Source organism: Pituophis catenifer, unplaced genomic scaffold, assembly GCF_029215685.1.
Source record: "Pituophis catenifer annectens isolate HBS135680 unplaced genomic scaffold, rPitCat1.0.hap2 SCAF_6, whole genome shotgun sequence".
Lineage (NCBI taxonomy): Eukaryota > Metazoa > Chordata > Lepidosauria > Squamata > Colubridae > Pituophis > Pituophis catenifer.
Genome location: NW_027256886.1, coordinates 42,123,787 through 42,145,928, shown reverse-complemented (window position 1 = coordinate 42,145,928; position 22,142 = coordinate 42,123,787). Strand labels below are relative to the sequence as shown.

Below are 22,142 nucleotides of genomic sequence, written 5' to 3'. Positions count from 1 at the left end.
AATCAATCATGTACATAGCAAAATAATTATGAGCTAAAAGGCTCAAGAAAACCAGTTTAGAAATTTTCGTTCTGTAATAAAACCTTTAAATTTATATCAAAACTATTTTTGAACTTGAGAGGCCATTAAATAATTAGGCAAGTTATTTGGTGAGGCCTGTACTTTAAACACTGATAACTAAAGTATAAAAGAGTCAAGTACTATTATTAGATGGCATTTGTGAAAAGTTCTTTCTTTTGCATTTCTTCTAGTTCCTCTCTCTTCTTCTTTTTCTTTTGACAAGAAGTATATATTAACATCGTGGAAGCTTCATTTTTTATTTTAAATCTCGTTATCATTTACATTTAATGTCAACCAAAAAATCCCAAGACTTTATATCTGAATTATCTTCCCCCCCAGGCTAACTTAATTTAATCTTGAAGAACACTGTATAGATCTTTGCTCCTTTTAGTAACATTTGAGTTAGGTGAAATGAATAGAGATAAATAATGTGGGGTGGACTGTATCTAAAAGGCTATTGTGCATGGGAGTGTAAACAATAGAATGGATCCTCAGACTGGAAAAGTGTGCAGGATTATTAATAACATAACAGATGTCTGGTTGCTCATAGTTGTGACATCTAACTTAATATAAACACCACTTTTAGAAAGTGCAGGGATAGAGCTACTGGTTCTGGTTCTGGTTTGTAAAAATCTGAATGACCACTACATGAAAGCAAAGAGACACAGAAGATTATTGCTCTTTGCTGCCATACAGAGTTTTGCAGCCCAGACTTAGTACGATGCAGAGGCTTCAGAATATTGAAACAGAAATATAATAGATGTTTTTAAATATTTACAAGCCTTTCTGTCATTCTTTCATGCACCACCTGATACAATTGATTGTGCTCCAAGAAGTAGAAAACTTTTTTAAAGCCTCAATTTCTCAGTTCTTACAAATATTTTTTTCAGCTTTTCAGAAAATATAATTTAATAGTTAACATTTACAACAAATGCTCCCAAGAGGCAGCATTATTTACAGTGGCCAAGACCAATCCTCTTCTTTTCCATCCAACAATGCCATAGGCTCAAGCAGTTATAGACACTCCAGAATTTCATGTCTGGATTGTTTTCTGCAGCATAACTGGGTGCTTAATTCTTCAAGATACAATTCTGGCTCTTCTAGATGCGTTTTCCTTGCTACATTGCTTGTTCTGTTGCCACTTGCCAGTAGGGGGCACACCATCCACAGGGATAAAACTGAAATATTAGATTCTAAGCCTCTTTCTGCTGATACTTTTTTGGTAGCCTCTGGTGTGATGGATGCATCTTGACTTTCCACTTGCTGAGCACAGAAAACCAGGAACAGTTCTTCATATTACAGCTTCTTTGTTGCCCACAAGGTGGCACAAAGTTCCCACTCTATGATAGTCTATAAGAAAATTGCAAAGGGTTTAAAATACTGCTTATTTGGAAATCACCATAGCAGGTGGGGATGCTAGGACCATAAGAACATGTGAAACATCAGTGGATAGGCAGCATTTTCCTGGAGGCACTTCTGTCCTCTTTTCCTGGTGGTCTGTGCACACCCCTGCCAAGAAGTGCCCCAAGAGGGTCTCAAGGTCTGTCCTTGGCAGTGGGGTTTGGTAGAGCTACCGATACCGGCATGCCAGGGCATTAACATTTTTCACCACATAGAAGCTCATAGTAAGCGGTGGAATAACAAGGGTTCGTCCAGGACGAAGGGGACGAGGCTTCAGATTTGGCAGGGTTCCATCATCCAACATAGTGAGGAGCTGTCCATTAAGCTGCACAGACCTGCACAGACCAAACGCATTTTTTCAGTCAAAATGTAGAGGAGAAAGCTGCCCCTTTCCAGATAATGGGGGAAAGGTAGAATTTAGAGATAGCATAGATGTTCTTCTATGAAGACTTCAAGATAGATGGCCACTAGCTTTATCTTTACATCTCTGCTATGGAACCTAAAGATCCTATGAAGGATGAGGCTAGGACAGTGACTCCATTGTCAGATAAATTATACCAATACTAGAATCACATGGATGGTGAGAAGGGCTGAGAGTGTAGAATTCAGGACAAATAAAAACCTTTAACAAATGTATGGTTAATCTAGGGCGGGGATTTTCAACCCTGGGCCATTATTTATTATTTATTTATTTATTTATTTATTTCATATTTTTATGCCGCCCACTCTCCGAGGACTCTGGGCAGCTTACAACAATCGACAGTATACTAAATAGCATATTGCCTCCAACAATCTGGGTCATCATTTTACCCACCTCGGAAGGATGGAAGGCTGAGTCAACCTTGAGCCGGTGAGATTTGATCTGCTGATCTGCTGAACTAGTAGTCAGCTGAAGTAGTTGCAGTACAGCACTCTAACCACTGCGCCACCTCGGCCATGGCCCACTACTGGGCCTTGAGCTGTTTGGAACCGGGCTGCAGAATTGGCAGGTGAGCGCATGCATTCCCACTTGCGTGAGCAACCCACCACTTGCACGGAACCATCCCCTCTTCCCTCCACCCGTCTGCAAAGCTGAAAGTTTGGGGAACTCTGATCTAGGGCATGCATGATGACAAGGTGCAGTGATGAACAACAGTCTGGAAGACTTTAAAAGCAGATTGGATAAATTCATAGCATACCATTAACTGATACCTAGTTATGACTCATGATGCTGGAATATAATTCCAAAACCAAGACAGTACGTGACTCGATACTACTTGCTGAGAGAGAGAGGCCTACTGTGCTTGCATTCCATTTGTGGGTTTTCCACAGGCATTTCATTGGCCATTAGGAAAATGGAATGTTAGACCATATAAGCCTTGGTACAATACTGTACTTCTTTTTATCTGATTTTGTGTGGAGCACCATAAATAAATGGAGAATAAAGCAAGAAGGTATATCTGGATAGTTTTCTTTATGGGGCCTGGAAACCTCTGATCAAGCGTGGGTGGAATTTTTGGGAAAACAACATTGCTGGATTCTCCATCAGTATTTTAAAGCTGGATGGAATTAGACACAGTGACAAGTTCCAAAAAAGTAGCCTTTTTTGTTTACAACACAAAAATACATGGTTTCTTAAAAGTGAGCGTTATTCACATGATTTTGGGACAACAAAAAGATGGAAATTAAATGGCAGGTAGCATACCATATGTACAGATGAATAAATGGAGTACAGTGCTTAATATCAATGCTTGGTCACTAAAATGTTCCTTTAATGGGTTCTCATGATAGTGGCCTTGAACTGGACAATAGCACTCACCTTGACTGAAGTCCTTCCTGACCATAGGGTTGCAGCACATACTGATGGACAAGTTTGTCCCGAAGGGTCCCCACCAACTTGATTTTCTTTCGTGACCGATGCAAGTTGATAATATAAATTGTGATAGAACCACGGACATAATTATGGCTGTGACAAAGATAAGAGCTTAAAGGTGAACCATTTGAATAATTTTTAGTAATAATGTGTTAGCTCTAGAATTAAAGATTTTCACTATTATTTTCCAATCCCAACATGAAATTCTAGTGATAGGAACCCCATTTTGGGACTTATTTAGCTTAACTGCCTAACAGCAAGAAGCATTTCCTCCAATTCAATCCAGGATGTTCTTCTGTCATATCAATTGTCCAATTCGTCACTTTGCAAAGAAAGATTTAGCTAAAGGATACTCCCAACATTTTCTGCAATAATTCCTTGGTCTTAATGAAGGACATGTGTTTTCAGAGCAGCTAAGGTCCTATGTTTCCAGTAAGGTAGGACAAGATAACATTTTTGCTTCAAGATCTAGCCTGGTGTGCATCAACTGAAGTATCAATATTTTCTCTTGGAAAAAGTTAATATCCATTAGTGCAGTAAATGTAGCAGTTCTCTGTCTAGTTAAATGAATAGGCTTCCAACCCTACCATTGTTTAATTACAAGTGGCTATGAAACTGAATAGGAAACTGGCATGTGAGACAGATGCAGTTACTGCATCTGTGATGAATGGATGAGAGTGGGCTTCAGGTTTTTAATATTTGTTGCAGGCAGCAATAGGACGATTAGGCCCTTACAAGTTTAAGTAAAATCATCCTATTTAGCTGTAATTTGCCATCATGTACACTACATGTAGAAATGCTACCTGCCTAAAAAGCAATATTTTATAGGTCAGAAGAAAGCTATACTGTATGCTAAAGAAAAGTCCTTTGGGGGGAATATTTGAAAGCTAATAGAATTGTTAGAGTCCCTGGTTGGGAGTCCCTGGTTGAAATCTCAGCTAACCAGATGAATTGTTTTAGTGGCCTTTGGTAATCTTTCAGTCTACATCTCTTGCCTGAAGGGTGATGATGATGATGGTGTGGTTAACAGCACTCTTTTATTATAGGATGTTTATACAGATGGGATAATGCAAGGCATCTGAAGCTTTATACATATTATTTCCTTAGGCAGCATTTATAAGGTTTTCAATATTCCTGCTTTTGAACTAAGCTTAGGCATGAATATCTCCAAAGAGGAGAGAGTTAACTTCAGCTTCTGCACAGGTGGCCCCCATTTACAGTATTTGCCCTGGGCATGGAAAGGAGCCAAGGGTCTGCTGGCCTGTGCCTACCCTCCCTTTCCCATCTCTCCCTGTTTCTGTTGCCAGTTACCTGTCAGTCGTTGGCCAAAGTTCCCTCTAGGAGGGGGAGGGGGAGCCTTGCTGAAAGCATCTGGGTGATGTGAAGTAGCAACAATAGGGACCTGTGTCTTTAGGAAAGTCCCAGGTCCTACACTCCTAAGATGCTTTGAAGGCTTATCGTAGAAACTCTAGCTAGGCTAGGTGCCCCAAATGGGAAGTGGGGGGAGAGAAGGAACTGAAACCAAACTATGGGGCCTTTGGGGAACTGTATTCCCTTGATGTCATCCACAAAGGCTCCCACCACAGTCCCAGAGATAGGTGAGCTTCCCTATCAACACCAACGTTGTTCCTCCCCTCCACGATCTGAGAAAGCCACGTTGCCAAGTTGTACACAGAGAGGGGGAAAAAAGAGGAGGCAAAAACTTATGCATGTATTTATATAGGGTTTTCCCCCTAGTCCACTACTGTTCAATTAATGAAACTCGTTCTTTAGCAGGTATAATGACACATAGCTCTGGGAGTCTGGAACATAGAGTTTCATCTGAATTAGATAACATTTTCTTTCTGTGGGTGTAGCTCATACTGATTAACCACATTTGGGTCTGCTGGTCTTCAGTGCCCAATCTCCATTTTTTACTTCAGTAGTTGCACCTGCTCTGAGATAACTCACTTGTAGTAACTGGTGCAGTGAGCATAGATCCGTAACTTATCACGAATCACCCTGCCAGGGCGAGGTTTTCTCTGCAGTCCAGCAACATGAACAGCAAGTACTCTGGGTCCGACAAGTCGCTTATATAGCAGTGAGAGCCAGTAGTCCTGTCAAAAAAGCCAGATTGATTATTCCTAGGGCAGAGAGGCAGTATAAAGGATTATGAAGCATATTCTAGTTTGCTGCAGTCCAAGAGTAACGCTACGCATAAAGAATTATGCTTCTCTATGTTCAGAAATGGACTCCAGAGGATGGTAGAGGAGAGGAAAGCCTGGAGTTATCCATGAGGTCACAATGGGTCGGACACGACTTTGCAACTAACAACAACAACAACAAAATGTTCAGAAAATATAAAATAGATTTTTTTTCTACTTTTAATAACTACACAATATGGGAGAATGTGGAATATGTGTTTTTCTTGTGTTGAGAAACAGTACTTGCACAAATTCTTCCTTTCAGAATAACTGTCAAAAATGTTTGAGCTCCATCCAATGCTGAACCTATTACTATAGAATTTAAGTTTCCTTTTCTATGGAAAGTTTGTGACATGACCCCAGGGGTTTCTTATATAGGTGTGTTTAGAAAAGGAGGTATTGGAAAAAACATAAATTAGATGGCCTTTTATACAATCCTAATAAGTAGACACGGCTGTCTCCTAGCAGAGACTTACAGGATACATTCCCAGGGGCCCCGTAGACCTCTGCAACCAGATCTGAGCTCTAAAACTATGCCCTAACCACATGGTGAAGAAATACTGCTTGTAACCTGACAAATAATTGCAGTATAATAGACCTTCTACTCCCAGTTCTCTGAGAGTTATTGTTGTAAAACCCAGGACATAAAATGCCACTTGTGGTTCTGCTCTCGTCACTTCATGTTCTGTTCCTTCCAGTGACAATTGTACACGCGTTTGTCAAATGAGATGCAGCAGAACAATACGGGTGCCATTTACCACAAGTATGAGAACAATATACCCTTAGGATTCATGTGCAAAGCAGACAGAGTATTTATTCTTAGCTAAGGTGTAAACACAATTTGGTGCCCCTATTCCACAATATTTTAGAGTACAACTTAGAGCTGTCATAGTTTTACAGAAAAGACTATAAAAATCTGGGGATAAGAAATTCTTTCTTAGATATTTTTCATGAAGTCTCACATTTAGAATATCCTCTCCAGTAGCTACTGAGCCTGAAAAATCTGTAAGCATCTCATAAGATATGCTATTATCATTTGGAAGTTTTCTTACATGTTTTAATGTTTGTATCTTAGTTGCCTAGGATTTTGAATAAATCTTTAATTTGCTCCAACTGAGCATTACTTCAAGTAATAGTAAGGACCAAAATTATTATCTAATAAAGTAAATGGCAGTACACACTGAACTGCCATTTACTTTATTTGTAAACAGCAGTTCAGTATCTGCCAAAATGCTCCAAAAATTATAAAGAACCTAGCTAGATGAAAATATCTGGAATATCATATAATATATATGTCCTTCCTTCAGCAGAGAATCTCTGGAGTTAGGGCTAGATATCATATAATATATATGATATGGATAATATTCCAGAAGTTGAAAGACATTCACTTTGGCAAACTGAATTAGTCTAGACCTCAGAACTGTTTTCATGGGTACCACAACAGCTCAATTGTCTTTCCTTCAGCAGAGAATCTCTGGAGTTAGGGCTAGATCAGCCATGGCATGGAAAGGAGAGCAATTGAGCTCTTGCAAGGCACCTAGCCAAAGCTTGTCGCCAGCTGATGGGCAGCCAGGCCAAGGCAGTGATTGATGGCATGGCTTCTCTCAGCATTGGAGGGTTTGCACAAAGGAAAGATAGCAAGTCTTCGTCAATGAGTTAGTGGGAGGATTCAATTTCACATCCCAGCAGTCTTGCAGAGCCTCAAACACCCACTTTCATCTCCCTGATAGCTCCCACGGGAAAAAAGAAATGGGCACCGCATCTCAGCCCAGCTTCAGAGTCTGCTGCGGCTGAGCGATGCCATTTTTGCCTGTTCAACAGACTCTACCTCTCCACCCAAAAAAATCACCTGTTCTGGATAGGAAGAAAGATATTAGCACTGAGTGAGTTTTACTCAAAAGAAGATGCATGCATAATATGTCCTTTTTTCTTAGCTCTGTATGCTTAATTTAGAATGTTTGAAATCCTAGAGGAAGCTCTGCATAGGATTTTTGATTTTTCTAAGGCCCCCCAACTGCCTTTTTGGTATAAATGCTTTGGAGAAAAGTATTTACATGTTGATACTCAGTTAACAGCAGATCTTGGAATTGTAACATAAGTCTGTGTCTCTGCCTCTGTCTTTCAGTAGCCTGATAATTATCTACACCGCATTTTCATCCATCCCTACTCCCTCTCCCCTTTTCTCTTATCAGTCTATTTATAAAGCAGTGTTTTTTTTTTAATTAAACCTTAACTTTATGAAAAAAAGAAGCATTCAAGAAGTATCATTTTTTAAATCTGTCTGTGTCATAAGAACTACAGACCATGCATATCTTTGTCTTTTTCTAGTATATGGAAGTTACCTAAGCTGACATTTTGTGAACATTATTCTGGAGATGTGAGGCATAAGAATCATGAATCAACAAATTTTTAGCTAGGAGAAAATTTCAGAAACCAATGCTTTCCTAGAATCTAATTGCAGAAAATTTCCTCTTCATTACAGGATTACTCTGCTTTTGTAACTGCTCTTCTGCTTCCCAAATCTACATGCTGCACTCCAGGGTCTTATGGGTAGAGTGCCTCAGATGTTACCAGACCTGTACATTTCTGGCCATGGAGATTCAGAGCTTTTTGATGCTGCCAAGTTTCACTTACAAGGTGTAAAATTTACTAGACTGAAATGGAAGAAAAGAAAACCTGCTATTTTAAAAGATTAACATATGTTTTTCTTATTAGAACCCTGTACACTTTCAACAGTGAATACTTCTGTCCTTTTGAAGAACTGCAAATAAGAGGGTTTGCATTAAATTGCAAGGAACCACCCTGCTGTGTGAAATTGTGAACTTCTTTCACCTTCATTCCTATAAATTTAAACTTTGTTCAGCTCCATTTTCCTGCCACTTTGCTTTTTCCCTAAGGATCTGGCTGCCTTGGGTTTGGTTGTTTTTATTGTATGTTTTCAGGACCTATAACTCCCCTTCTGCCCCTCCTTCCTCCCTGCTATGGCTTAAATGCCCCTCCCATAAGAAATGCCCTGATTCTCTTGGTCTTGTGCAACCCACAAGGGTCCCATTGAGGCTCTCATAGTGGACAAAGTTATAGCTCCAGAGGTAACCCTGCCCCATCTGCTTTCAACATGTTGTACTTGACATTAACTAATGTCTCCTATTAGCATTGAAAGAAACCAATCTGGAAAAATGTATTTTCAAGCCGAGTTCAAACAGGCCACAAAAAACAGTAGATTTTCAGCTGTGTGTGCAAAATCTTTTCTTAAATATATATACACACACATACACACAGTATATCTGGGTATGAGTGCCTGCTTGTCTGTGAAAGCCAAGAATTTGAGGAACAGGTCAAGGGTACAAAGTCATGCACAAATCCTCTGATTTACTGACTGGCAACATGAAAAGAAGAGAGAAATTCAGACTGATTCAGCAGAGATAATATAGAGCAAACAAGAAAGAAACAAGCAGAAAAGTGAGGTGAGAAATGAACGGAATTACTGTTGAGCTATGTGCCTAGTAAGAGCGAAAAGAAGAGAGAATTCTGGCTGGAAATGACAGAAAGAAGTTGATGAAGATACAGCATGTGAATAAGGTTGCTACCATGCTATATACCTCTACTAATAGGTGAAAAATGCTGCCTTGAAGTAACTCTTACAAAATAAGCAATGATAGAGAAACAGTGTTTGGTTGTATATATACAAGAATGTAAAATATAAGAAAGGCCCTGTGTTACATTACACATATAGAATATACAGTATAATATGTAGGACAGAGGACCAGTAAGAACAGAGGGATGTTAATGCAAATTCAGAAGATACAGTACTGTATCATTCACCTACCGGCAATGGGTTAAAGTTCTGGTCCACAAGATGGTTGTGCCCATGATCAAAGAATGAATGTCTCATTACCACATCGATGCCCTGGCTCGCTAGCATCCCAAGAGAGTTTAGCCACCTAGCAATTTAGAAGACAATTGATTAGCTTTTAACCAAGAATAGCAGGATAGATTTCCTCAATCTAGGTTGTGCCTTAGTTCCATATATCAAAGCTGTCTTGTCTAACTGATACCTCACAATTCACCATAGCGGTCAGTGATTTAAGATGACTGGAATTATATTCCAAAACATTTGGAGGCCACTAGTTTGGGGGAAGATGTCCCTGGTGCATTCTCTTCTTTTGAAAGGTATTAACTTGCCATCCAAGTAAGATATGTTCATGAATTAATTATTCTGCTACTTCACTGAGAAATAGCGTTAGCAGTCACCATAGAAGCCTCTAATTAAGAGGTACTCAAGATCTTTTCCAAAAATGACATATTTCAGAGTTAAATTATGGGAACTTTTTGGACTTGAAAGTTGAAACCCAGCATAGTCAGATGATATAAATTGCTATTGTGCACAATGCAGCATGTTTTCAGCAATTTATGATGGAAAAAAACTTCAACACTAAGGGTCAAAGATATTTCTACAATTATTTTTACTGTCTTCCAACAAGGGCAATGGACAAAATGCCCTATATTGTCTCTGTACATTAGATAACTTTGAATATTAGCATATGTGGATTTTGAATGAACCAAAACTACAAATTTATTTTTGTTCAGAGAGAGAGAGAGGGAGGGAGGGAGGGAGGGAGGGAGGGAGAATAAAAACATTCTAGCAGGTCTGCTTTCCCCCTCCCCCACCCAAGACAATCCATTATTTGTCTATTATGAATAAAACTTAAATTCTTTTGAACTTAAGACAGCCGGTTGATTGAAAGGGTGTCTTGGCAGCTCTCCTGCAAGGAGGTGGATATGATATTACCAAGATTCTACAGGGAAAAGTTGGAGATTTATGTGAAAATATCCCAAGAGAACTTCCATAAATTGTCCATGGAATAATTATAAGAACTGAGTGAAATATTGGGGGAAATTGAATTTCTATTGTTAAGGTATAAGGCACCACTAGACAAGAAAGAAAGAGAGAGATGATTCTCCCTTAATTTTAATGAGATATTCAAGATGAATGTGGAGTCCTGATAGGTGTGATGAGATGAGCCCACCACCACAACAGTGCATTTGATAAGGATTTGAATTTATGAGCAATTTTAATATCTGCTCAATGAGTAGGTAGCCGCTGTGGCTAGGAGTGCCTCTGTGCAACTTTATCTGCTGCACCAATTGTGCCCTATCTAAAATTGGAAGGTCCTTCAGACAGCCATTTATACCCTGATCACTTCATGGCTTGACTACTACTGCATGTCCTTGAAGACCACCCAGAAGCATCAAACTGATCCAGAACACAGCAGTGTAGGTATGTTCATGAGCCATACTGATTCCCAGTTTGTTTCTGGATGTGATTCTGGTTATTACCTATAAAACACTATCACAGACCTAGTTATTGAAGGACACCTTCCCCTATAATCTCTTCTCAGCTGATTTGATCTGACAGGATTAATACTCTCTGGGTCCTTGAACAATACCTTTTGGAACCATGACTTCTTTTCATTCTCTTTTTATTTTGTTTATCTTTTCTTAGAAATAGCCTAATAACACAACTCTTTTTAATGTCCAAAATAAGAAAGCTATCCAAATCACTCTTTTAGTTGAGATATATACATCCAGTCACTCTTCTGATTTACTATTTGTGTGTCCATTTTAGAAATTAAAATATCAGCTAGTTTCGCTTATAAGTCCTGTATAATTTCTTTGTCAATATAACTCTTGTACTCTGTCAATTTTAAATCCATATCTAAAACGGACTGATTCTTATACAGGTAGTCCTCGACTTATGACTATTTGTTAACAACAGTTCAAAGTTACTGTGGTGTTAAAAAAGTGACTTACAATGAGTCCTTACATTTACAACCATCACAGTGTTCGTGTGACTATGTGTTTAAAATTCAGGTGCTTGGCAAGTGGCATATATTTATGAAGGTTGCAACATCCTGAGGTCATGTGATTATTGTTTGCTATCCCAGGGTGCTTCCGACAAGCAAAATCAATGGGGGAAGTGGATTTACTTAAGGTCTGTGGCAAAAATGTTGTAAAATAGGGTGCAACTCATTTAATGACCACTTTGCTTAGTGATGGTAGTTCTAATCCTAATTATGGTCGTAAATTGAAGACTAGTTGTAGTAACTGATACTCTTAAGAGAAAGTTCTAAGAATATTGCTGTCAAAATACTTTTCTCATTTTTCAACTCTTCATCTCTTCTCTTAAACTCCTTTCCAAGTTTAGTACTTTCCTTCAATTTTAATACCATAGCCTATCACTTTCTTTAAAACCATAATAAAAGTTAAATGTGTACTTGAAATAAACAAATGAATGAATAAATAAATAAACAAATAACCAAATAAATAAATAAATAGTTATTTGTTTTCACACTTCTGTAAATAGGATGTAAATTCCCATGGAATAATTTAAAACACAATCAAATAGAAATGGTTAAAGGAATCTTATCAGCAGTCTTCAACCATTAAACTTACTTTATTTCCATCTGCTTTTTTTTTACCCCAAGAAAAGCTTGAGGCTACCTCATTTTCTTTTGGGCAGAGATTCTTATCTCCAGTGGGGGAGAGAAACAGTGGAAGGGAAGTTGCCTAGCACAATTTTTAGCTAAGTCAGACAAAACACGTTGATCGCCTGCTGTCAGTGTATATAAGCAAACTCTTTTTTTAAGAAAGTGGACCCCTATACTAATTTCTGTTGATTAACCTGATTTGACCATGTGGATCTCCATAGAGCACCTTCTATGAACTTAATAACTTGAAATTTCCCATGTGATTTCTTTGTTTTATTTTTATAAATGAGTTGAAAAGTTGCCAGGATTGTTCTTTCCACCACCACCTGGATGACCTATAACCCATGACATCACTTTCCCACACACCATGAGGAAAAATACTAATTTTAAAAATGGATTTTAATGACACCTACTAAAAATGATCAAACAGAGCTTCCAAGGGCCTTGTGCTAAAATATGAATTTTGCGTATTTTCATAACATAAAAACGAAATAAAAATCATTAACTTAAAGCAAAGACAAATGGAAGAGAAAGGGAGGGAAAGGGGAACTTAAACTAATTAGCACTGTGCTCCTAAAAATGGTTGCATTTCAGTGATGGGTTGCTACCAGTTAGCCCCAGATTGGGCGAACCGGTAGCGGCAGCGGCAGCAGGAGGCTCTGCCCACCCGCCCAGACATCTCTGCGCATGTGTACAAGTGTTGCGTGCGTGCGCAAGTGCACGCACGCCCACGAGCAAACCAGTAGCAACGGGATTTGAATCCCACTACTAATGCACTTATGCTTAAAGTATAAATAAATCTGCTATAATAATGTGTTAAAGAGTTCCGAGAGGCACAATATTCTTTTCCATTCGTTAGCTTATCTTAATCAGTCACTTTTTTGGCATCTGAAAATTCAACAGATATTACTTCTTATCTACCGTTACCTGTGGATTCATGTCTCTGTTGTTTTGGCACTAGTTGTTTCACTAACCATTTTTAAGCAATGTGTCCTCACGATAGGAAGTAAGTAAATAAAGCTGAAACAAAAAGGAAATCTGTTCTGCATAAATCTTTTGCTCTTTCAAACTCCTTTAGAGCCAGTTTGGTCTAGTGGTTAAGGCACCAGGCTAGAAAGCAGGATGTTCAAATCTCACCTTAGCCATAAAAGCCTGTTGGGTGATTTTAGGCCAGTTGCTCTCTCTCAGCTCAACTCACCTAGCAGGGTTATTGTTGTGGAGAAAATAGAAGGAGGAAGATGTGGTGGATATGTTCACTGCCTTGAGTTATTTGTAAAAATAATAAAAACACACAATAAATAAATAAATAAATAAATAAATAAATAAATAAATAAATAAATAAATAAATAAATTTTAATCTCTAGGGAATTTGGCAGTAACAGGTAAAGTTTAACAAGTGTGGCCAGAGCCAAAAAGTCTTTGCTAATATCATTTTTGCTCCCTATCTAATACTTTCCCTACTCTTCCTTTCCCTTCCCATCTCTGGAACAGCCCTCACAATAGATTGAGACAGATAATTCTTGTAAAAATTCTCTGGTGGTTATAGGTCCATAGACTGTGCGGTGGTATGATAAAGCATTAGAGCTAATTAAATGTTCCCTTTCTAATCTGCTCACAGTATGTCCAGTTTATACATAGATAAAGGTGGAGAAGCTACTACTTTAAGATACCTAGCTATTGCTACCTTAAAGAAATAGCTTCTTTTATTTATATGTTATTACTAACATATACATATCGTCTCCCATTGAAACAGAAAAATGGATGGATAAAGTCTAATAACCATTAATCCAATGATAGTACAGTATCCTTGATTTTAGAATTGGGATTAGTGTGTTTTATAGACAATAAAGAAGCCAATTAACCATTTTGTGCACTTACTGGTTTTCTCATAAACATATCACTACTTCCATCCTTAGATTAACTTACAGGAAGCTGGCAGCATAGGAATCTGAGAGATTAGTGATGCCTCCTTCAGAAGCAGCCCCGATACCCTCTAACCAAATCCTTTTTCCAGGCATGTATGCATTGACCACCTGTAGCCAAAAAAAAAAAAAAGAAGGGGAAAGCAAAAGTGGTGGTAAGAACATAGGAATAGCCCTGCTGTTCAACAATTGGCTATAGCGGGTAACTTTAAAACAGGTATTATTACAGGCTAGCATAAATAATACTGATTTGTCAGTGACTAGTAGGGCACTGAAATAATGAGGAAAACAAAAATAAGAAGTGGATGGAAAATATGTTAATCTGAACAAAACTTTATTTTCTTCTTTTATGATCACTGATCTTGCTTTCCTGGACCATATCACTCTTTGCTGACTTCCTATTTGTTTACCTCAGTGTGGGCTCTCTTAGTTTTGTTGTACATTCAGTGATTCCTTTCAGTCTCTTTGTGGTGTCTCACATGAAGTAGCAGACAGCAGGCTAATCAATAAAATACTTCACTCTTGCAAAATGAAATTGCCCGTGCCTTCAAAGCCTCATTTCTTTATGAAAACAGAAATTACTCACACAATGTAAGATATTTCCATTATCCAGATCAGACCCTTATGTAAGGAAAGATTCTTTTTTTTACTTATACTATAATTTTGCTTTCCAAGACATATATCACAGTACGCTGCTATACCATATGGCAACACCATTAACTTTTTTTATTCCTACTTACAGCAGAACTTTGTATAAGATCTCATTCTCAGTTTTTAAAATAAGTACAAATTGACCTCATTCTCAGGTTTTAAAAAGTTAGTATTTTTAAAATTTCCACAATGGTATTTTTTTCCACATATATACACTTTGTAGTTTGACTACTGCTTGCCGCTGCCTAGTTTTGAATAGTTTTATATACAGGTAGTCCTCAACTTACAATCACAATTGAGCCCAACATTTCTGTTGTTAAGCAAGACATTTATTAAGTGAATTTTGCCCCATTTTATGACCTTTCTTGACACAGTTGTTAAGTGCATCACTGCAGTTGTTAAATTAGTGACACGGTTGTTAAATTAATCTGGCTTCCCCATTGACTATGCTTGTCAGAAGGTCACAAAAGTTGATCACATGACCTTAGGACATTGCAACCATCATAAATATGAGTCATCTGAATTTTGATCATATGACCATCTTGCAATGGTCATAAGTGTGCAAAATGGTCATGTCACTTTTTTCAGTGGCACTGTAACTTTGAATGGTCACTAAGGAAAAGTCGAGGACTACTTGTAATTTAAAATGTACATTTATAAATATATATGTTCTTTTAGTAAATACTTCTTTTCATATATGATTCAGTTTATGCACCATAAAACTGGAAGCTGTGTATATATGCAAGTGTATACAGCCTAATGAGAAACAACATGCTTGTTAGATTAACATGTAGATTGGATGTCTGATTGTTCAGGATATGTTCAGAATCTACATTAATATACACTGCTCAAAAAAATAAAGGGAACACAGCAGAAGACATCCGAGATCTGAATGAATGAAATAGCCTTATTAAATACTTTGTTCGTTACATACAGTAGTTTTGTGTTCCCTTTAGTTGTTTGAGCAGTGTATAAACTACTGTATGTAAAGAACAAAGTATTTAATAAGGCTATTTCATTCATTCAGATCTCGGATGTCTTCTGCTTGTGTTCCCTTTATTTTTTTGAGCAGCATATAAGCCTATGGTAGTTTCTTTATAAATCCGAGCAGGCCTCTAAGCTAGTTTTCAATAAAAAACAGGCATTAGTAGCAGTTACAAAGCTATTTCTTACTTTAACTATACTGGTGCCTTTAATGAGAGTAATCAATGTCTTGGAGCATACTGTATGTTACTAAGCCCAGAACCTTGTCAGAAACTGGCTTAACTTTTTCCTATGAAACTGCAGTGGCAAAAAAGAAGTATAAAAGAGAAGTATGTACATGGCACTAGAGACCCCATTGTGAGAAAGCCCCTGTAACATAAGACAAACCTTGACAGCACAGACATGTCAAGGACGTGATGGTGCCAAAAAACAAACGCATGTAAGTGAACACAAGGTCTAATGATGTCAGTTTACAACTCTTGCTACCTCTGGATAGAAATCTGACAAGTGCCTGAAGGTCTGGTCATTCACTAGACTTACTTGAAGGAACCATCTCAAAATTATAAAACAAAGAATAGGAAAGCAGGTAATAAATTTAATTAGGGCATCTGTAAGCTGATATCTTTGGGTTCTCTAATGAAGTAAATCTTCCCCTGTTAGGATCTATCTGGCAGTGCAGCTAAAAATTCTTTTTCTATTAAGAGAGAAAAATGATCCATAATAAAGCTGTTTTTATAGCTTTCTTGGTAAGTCAAAACATTCTGTAAAAATGGACCAAACATTCTAGTCAAGTACCTTACAGGAAATAGAGCTAGGCATAATGAGTTCATAGAAGTGGCCTCTTTTCCCTTGATATACATTAGCCGAAGGAAAGATTCATCACCTTTGTTCTCCAAAACTAGCATCTCCTCCCCCACTTCCTGTCCTGCATAATGACTTTTGTATTATTCTTACATGGGTTCTGAAATTAAACTATTTCAGTCAATAACAGCTTTCCCAATATCTCTATCAGGACAGGGTTTAGGATATTTCACTGTCCACAGAATCTCTCTCAAATATTCTTATACTTATTTTATCTAGCTTATTTGTCAAATTTGCTGGAAGTTACAGTGGACTTGAGTTTGCTGGAAGTTACAGGGTCTTAAAGTAGCAAAGTAGAAACCTTTGCTAAACCCGTCTGGTACTGAGCACTTGTCAAATTCAGACTCAGCACCCTGAAGTACTTGAAGCTCCCCACCTTTGCAACACTCACTCACTTTCTGGATTTTCCTGATCTGGTCAGAGAGTGTGTCTAACAGGCGTGTTTTCAGGAAGTCCGTCACCTTGGCCACTCGGCCATCAAGGTAGTAACTGGAATGAAAATGAGAAGGCAACAGTCAGAGGGGCTGCAACTATGTGCTCTCCCTCACCTTGACCAAGGACCGCTGCTGTCCACATTTACATTTCCCCCAAATATTCTCTCTGTTCTGCACAAGGTCAGCTGCTATTGGTGACCTTTGCTTCTTTCGTCTGTTCTTTTTCTGTGCTTTTGCCACATGCTTTTCCCTGGGCCCCAAACCCCATTCTTCTACAAGTTTCTCCATGGTGATATTTTTTCTTAATTCTTCTTCTTAAATCACTCTAACTTTACCTTTCTGTACTTTTATGCAGCAATTTGTAAGTCCTAGATAACTTTATTCAATTTAATGAAGAGAGAGACCTCAAGCCAGGAACACATTTCTACATAATGTCTAGAACTATGATAAATATAAACAATAATGTCTATAAAATAGTAATAATAATAATTGATTACAAAGTATGGAAGTCCCCTCAGTCAATTTTCCAGACAGATAACATTTATCAGATTTGTAAATAAATTGACAGACCAAGTATAAAAGAATTCTAAACAACAAAAGCAATTCATTTGTTGGAGAATAAGAGGAGAAAGATATTTCATGCTCTATTTGTCTTAGATGTCCTATGTTTGGTCATTGCAAGCAATAAAGACGGTATGATCCAACCAAAAGTTTAGAAGTCCTGTATTGGTATGTTAATTGCCATCATAACAGTTCTTACTAATTAATCACTTTGATCTTCTCAAGTAATGATATGCACTGTACTGTAAATACAAAAAAAATCACATACGTGAGATAATAGCTAGGCTAGATTCACTGCAGAACCAACAATCTCAAGTAAAATAACAATGTCGGCTCAGGATCATAGCTGAAATAACCTTGGGAGGATATTGGTTCTGTTATGTACTTTGGAATCAACTTCCTAAACGTTACCAACTGATTCCAACTTATATTTTCTTTTCTTTCATCTTATTCTTTGTTCATCAATAAATAATTTGCTGGATGGTACATATAAGACAGGTAAAAGAGAGTTATCCTGCTATAAAGTTGGATCTCAGAGACTCGTGGTAAGCTAGAAACTGCTTACCTTTAAGTGGAATATATTGATGGATTGTCTGTATCTAATTTAATATGAAGGAGTCAACAGTAAAATGCAATGTTAGTAAATTAACAAGTTATGTATAGTATATTCAGATGTAATGCTACAATATCTGTGTTGCTATCCGGATGTGGAGACACAAGCTTAAAAATCAATCCTAGAAAAATGAAATGGCTATGGATTAGGAAACCATCCAAAATGTTCTACGGAAATTCACTAAGTAGTTTTGCTTAGGTTTACTCCATTCCACATGGTTCATAATTTCTTTTGATTTTCAGTTCCTGCTTAAAGAGGAAATGGAAGTAGCGATAAGGGCCTTTGCACAACTCCATATAGAACCTTTCTTGGAATGAGAGAACCTGGTCATAGTCATTCATGGCTTGGTCATTTTTGGTTGGAGTATTGCAATATATTCAACATGGGGCTAGTTTTGAAGAGAATTCAAAAATCACAGCTGGTCCAGAATGCAACAGCTTGAATAGTTATGGATGCATCTCCATTTTTCCATGTTTTCAGAGCTGCACTGGTTACCACTTTGCTAGTAGATACAATTAAAAATCCTGGTTGTCACTTTTAAAGCCCTTCGCAACTCAGAATCTGGTTGTCCTCATTATTGCCTTCTTCCAATAGGTTGGTCTGATAATATCAGAAAGGGTTCCCTCAAGGTATTAATGCCTGTATTTTCCAACAGGGTTTTGGGATAGATCTGTTATACATCTTGTTCACTCTTCTAGTTGTCTTCATTAATGCTAGCCATAAATACAAGAAAGGCAGGGAAATACTTATTTTATTATTAATGGGTTAGGTTCAGCCTTAGTCAAACTTAGTCAGCTTAGAAAAGATCTAATCAAATCAATACAATAGCTGTGATTTCAAGAAGGGATTCTCTCAGTATAGCTAAGACCAGATCCAAACCACTGTAAGCGAATGTGTGACTGCTTCAAAGTTGCTATTTTAGTTCTTTCAGTTCTTTTTCCTGAAATATTTTAATTAGATTTTATTTCTTGGTTTATAAAAATCATAGAACCACCATACTACTAATAGAGTGATTTTCCTATATTCTCAAAACACTCATGTTATATTGCAATCTAGCAATACTTAGCAGAAAGCGCAAGAGATGCATAGATTAAATTAATGTTGCGTTAATTAAAAAACCTTGACCTCAAAAAACTTGGTTTCAAGTAAAATTTGAGTGAGCACTTAATAGTTTATAATAGATCCAGATTTTAACATCTATCATACTGTAGCATGTTAGCTGTCTCACAGCAGCACATTCTAAATATAACTATGCATAAATCCAGCATTGGTTTGTCAACCAGATCTATTCTCTTAAACTACAAGGAGATATGCAGCATTGACAAATGAGAGCTCTGGAACACATTATCAGGCACGCCAATATCTAATTGTCAGATAGTAATGGGTGGAGAACCTAATAGGGAACAAACCAGAGTGGGGAGTGGGAGAATGTCATTCAGGATGTAGATAGACCTAATTACAGTAGCTGCTCCACAGACATCTTGTCTAGCAACCCAGGAGAGGTAAGGTAATTTATGCTTGGTTTCTTGATCAGTGCCTTCCTGATCTATTCTGTTTATCTTCTCTGAAGACTTTAGCCGTTGAGTCTATTGTTCTGTATTTCTAAACTAGGTATTATATTACTATTCTCAGTAGGTTCAGAGACCTACTGCTAAGCCTTATAACATTTTCACATAAGTCTTAAGACAATAGGAGTTAATGAATTCAGTGCTTTTGTAGAATTCCCATCCAAGCCAATTGGGCACAAACAAAAGGCATTCCCAGTACAGTAGATCAGATATGCCTGCCTCTTTTGATAAATATGTTTGCTGTTGGAGAACTGAAGTGCCATACAACGGAGAGCAAATGTTGTTTCTCTGTCCCCCAAGAGATAAAAAGAAGGATCTAGGGAATTATAGACTGGTCAGTCTAACACTTATACTTGGAGAAATTCTAGAACAGATGATAAACACTACTTTGAAAACAATGAGGTAATTACCAGAAATCAGCATGGATTTGTAAAGAATAATTCTTGCAAGATTAATTTTATGACTAAGTAGATTGCAGAAATACTGTAGACATAAGATATCTAGATTTCAGCAAAGAATTGGGCAGATTATTGATAACCTACTAAATAATTAGTCAATTAAAAGTGATATGGATAGCATGACAATAAAGTGAATTGACAATCAATCATTCTCAAATTGTGTGTCAGGGTTCCAAGCAATACTTTTGACACTGTGCTCATCAGTGGTCCCTCATCTAATTCAAGCGAGATGATGAGATATCACAAGATTTAGTTCTTAACCCTCTCCTCCTTCCGTATTTTCATTAATGATGTGTATGAAGAGATAGAAAGTATGTTATCAAATTTTTAGCCACAACAAAATTAGATAGCTAATAGAGATAAAATTCAAAACAAGCTTGGTAGCTCAGAAAAATAAGCTGAAAGAAACATAATTATATCTGTATAAGGGAGGTACCAGAATGGGAAAGCTGTCTGGTAATTCTATTTGAAAAAAGATCTTTGGCATAGTAACCAATTGCAAACTTACTATGAGCTAGTGATATGATTGGCTACCAAAAAAGCTCTACATTAACAAAAGTACAGTTTCCAAATTATGGGAAATAGTACAGGTAGTCCTCAACTTACAACTACAGTTGAGCCCAAAATTTCTGTTCTTAAGTGAGATATTTGTTAAATGAGTTTTGCCCCACTTTACGACCTTTCTTCCAAAGTTGTTAAGTAAATCACTGCAGTTGATAAGTTAGTAACACAGTTGTTAAGTGAATCTGGCTTCCCCATTGATTTTGCTTGTTAAAAGGTGATATGTTCACCTTGGGATACAGCAACGGTCATAAGTATCACCCAATTGCCAAGCATCTGAATTTTGATCACAGGATTATGGAGATGCTGCAAAGGTCATAAGCTTTAAAAATGGTCATAAGTCACTTTTTTCAGTGCCTTTGTAAATTTGAACGGTCACTAAATGAACTGCTGTAAATTGAGGACTACCTGTAATTCCACATTATTCTACTTTGTTCAGAAACCATATTGAGTATTTTGTCAATTTATGGGGACTGTACAACAAAGAGAGGCAGTTTGCTGTAGTGGTTAAAGGGATCAGGTTAGATACTGGGAAACTCTGAGTTCTAGTTCCTCAGGTAAAAAACAAGCTGGATGACTTTGGGCCAATTATTCCCTCTCATCCCAGGAAGAAGATAATGGAAAACCATTTCTGCAAATCTTGTGGAGAAAACTGCAGCGATGTGCTCAGACAGTTGCTGTGAGTCTACACAAATTTAAAGGCATATACACACACATATACTTTAAGAAGGACGTAGATAAACTGGAACAGGTACAGAGAACGGAACAAGAGAACGGAACAAGGAATCAAGGGAATAGCAATAAGTCCTATAAAGGCAAATTTAAAGGAGCTGAAGATGTTTAGACTTGGGAAGAGATGAGTGAGGAGAGGGTGTGATAGCACACTTCATGCCCCACTTGTGGCAGAGAATGAGATCAAGTCCTCCCTCACTGAAGAGTGATTTCCTTATGATCTGCAACCTTCTTTTCTGGTTCATCATTTTTATGCTTTTGGCACCCTCTGGCCTAATTGGCTTAACATGATATGTAATGTTGACAATTTTATCTTTGGTCAGGAGACTGGACCAGATAGACTTTGATCTCACTAATTACACTCTGAAACTCAATCTAAATTGTTTTGCCCACTTGTCACAGATGTGACAGTGCAGTTTTGCTCTTGCTGGTGGAACGCCTTTTCATTTGCAGCAAATGGATTCCTATGCCTCTTGGGAAGTATTGTCACAAAGATCAAATCAGTTCTGTGCAATTCAGACAATTTTCACTAAGCTTGATTGAAAGGACTCTGCCTCCACTCTGAATGCCACATTAAGGCAAGAAAACAAGTTGCATCCTGAACAAATGAGGCTTTCTACCTCCCATCTCAATATATATCACAGTATCATTTGATTTATTTATTTTATTTATATCCCACCTTTATTATTTTTATGAAGAACTTAGGATAGCAAATATATCTAAACTCCTTCCTCCTATTTTCCTTACAATAACCCTTTCAGATGAGTTGGGCTGAAAGAGTGACTGGCCCAAGATTACCCAGCTGGCTCATAT

At 37.6% G+C, this 22,142-nt stretch overlaps 1 protein-coding gene across 1 annotated transcript in view; it reads right to left on the bottom strand.

Annotated features, from left to right (window-relative positions):
- Nucleotides 1-278: 278 nt before the first annotated feature.
- HPSE2 (heparanase 2 (inactive)) overlaps nt 279-22,142 on the bottom strand; it is a 141,789-nt gene continuing 119,925 nt past the window's right edge. Inside the window, exons 7-12 of the mRNA XM_070945185.1 lie at nt 16,798-16,891; nt 13,911-14,017; nt 9,323-9,437; nt 5,264-5,409; nt 3,260-3,406; nt 279-1,796 (exon numbers count right to left, since the gene is read on the bottom strand). Coding sequence (XP_070801286.1) covers nt 1,631-1,796; nt 3,260-3,406; nt 5,264-5,409; nt 9,323-9,437; nt 13,911-14,017; nt 16,798-16,891 — 775 coding nt within the window. The 3' untranslated portion in view covers nt 279-1,630. The remainder of the gene's footprint in view (nt 1,797-3,259; nt 3,407-5,263; nt 5,410-9,322; nt 9,438-13,910; nt 14,018-16,797; nt 16,892-22,142) is intronic.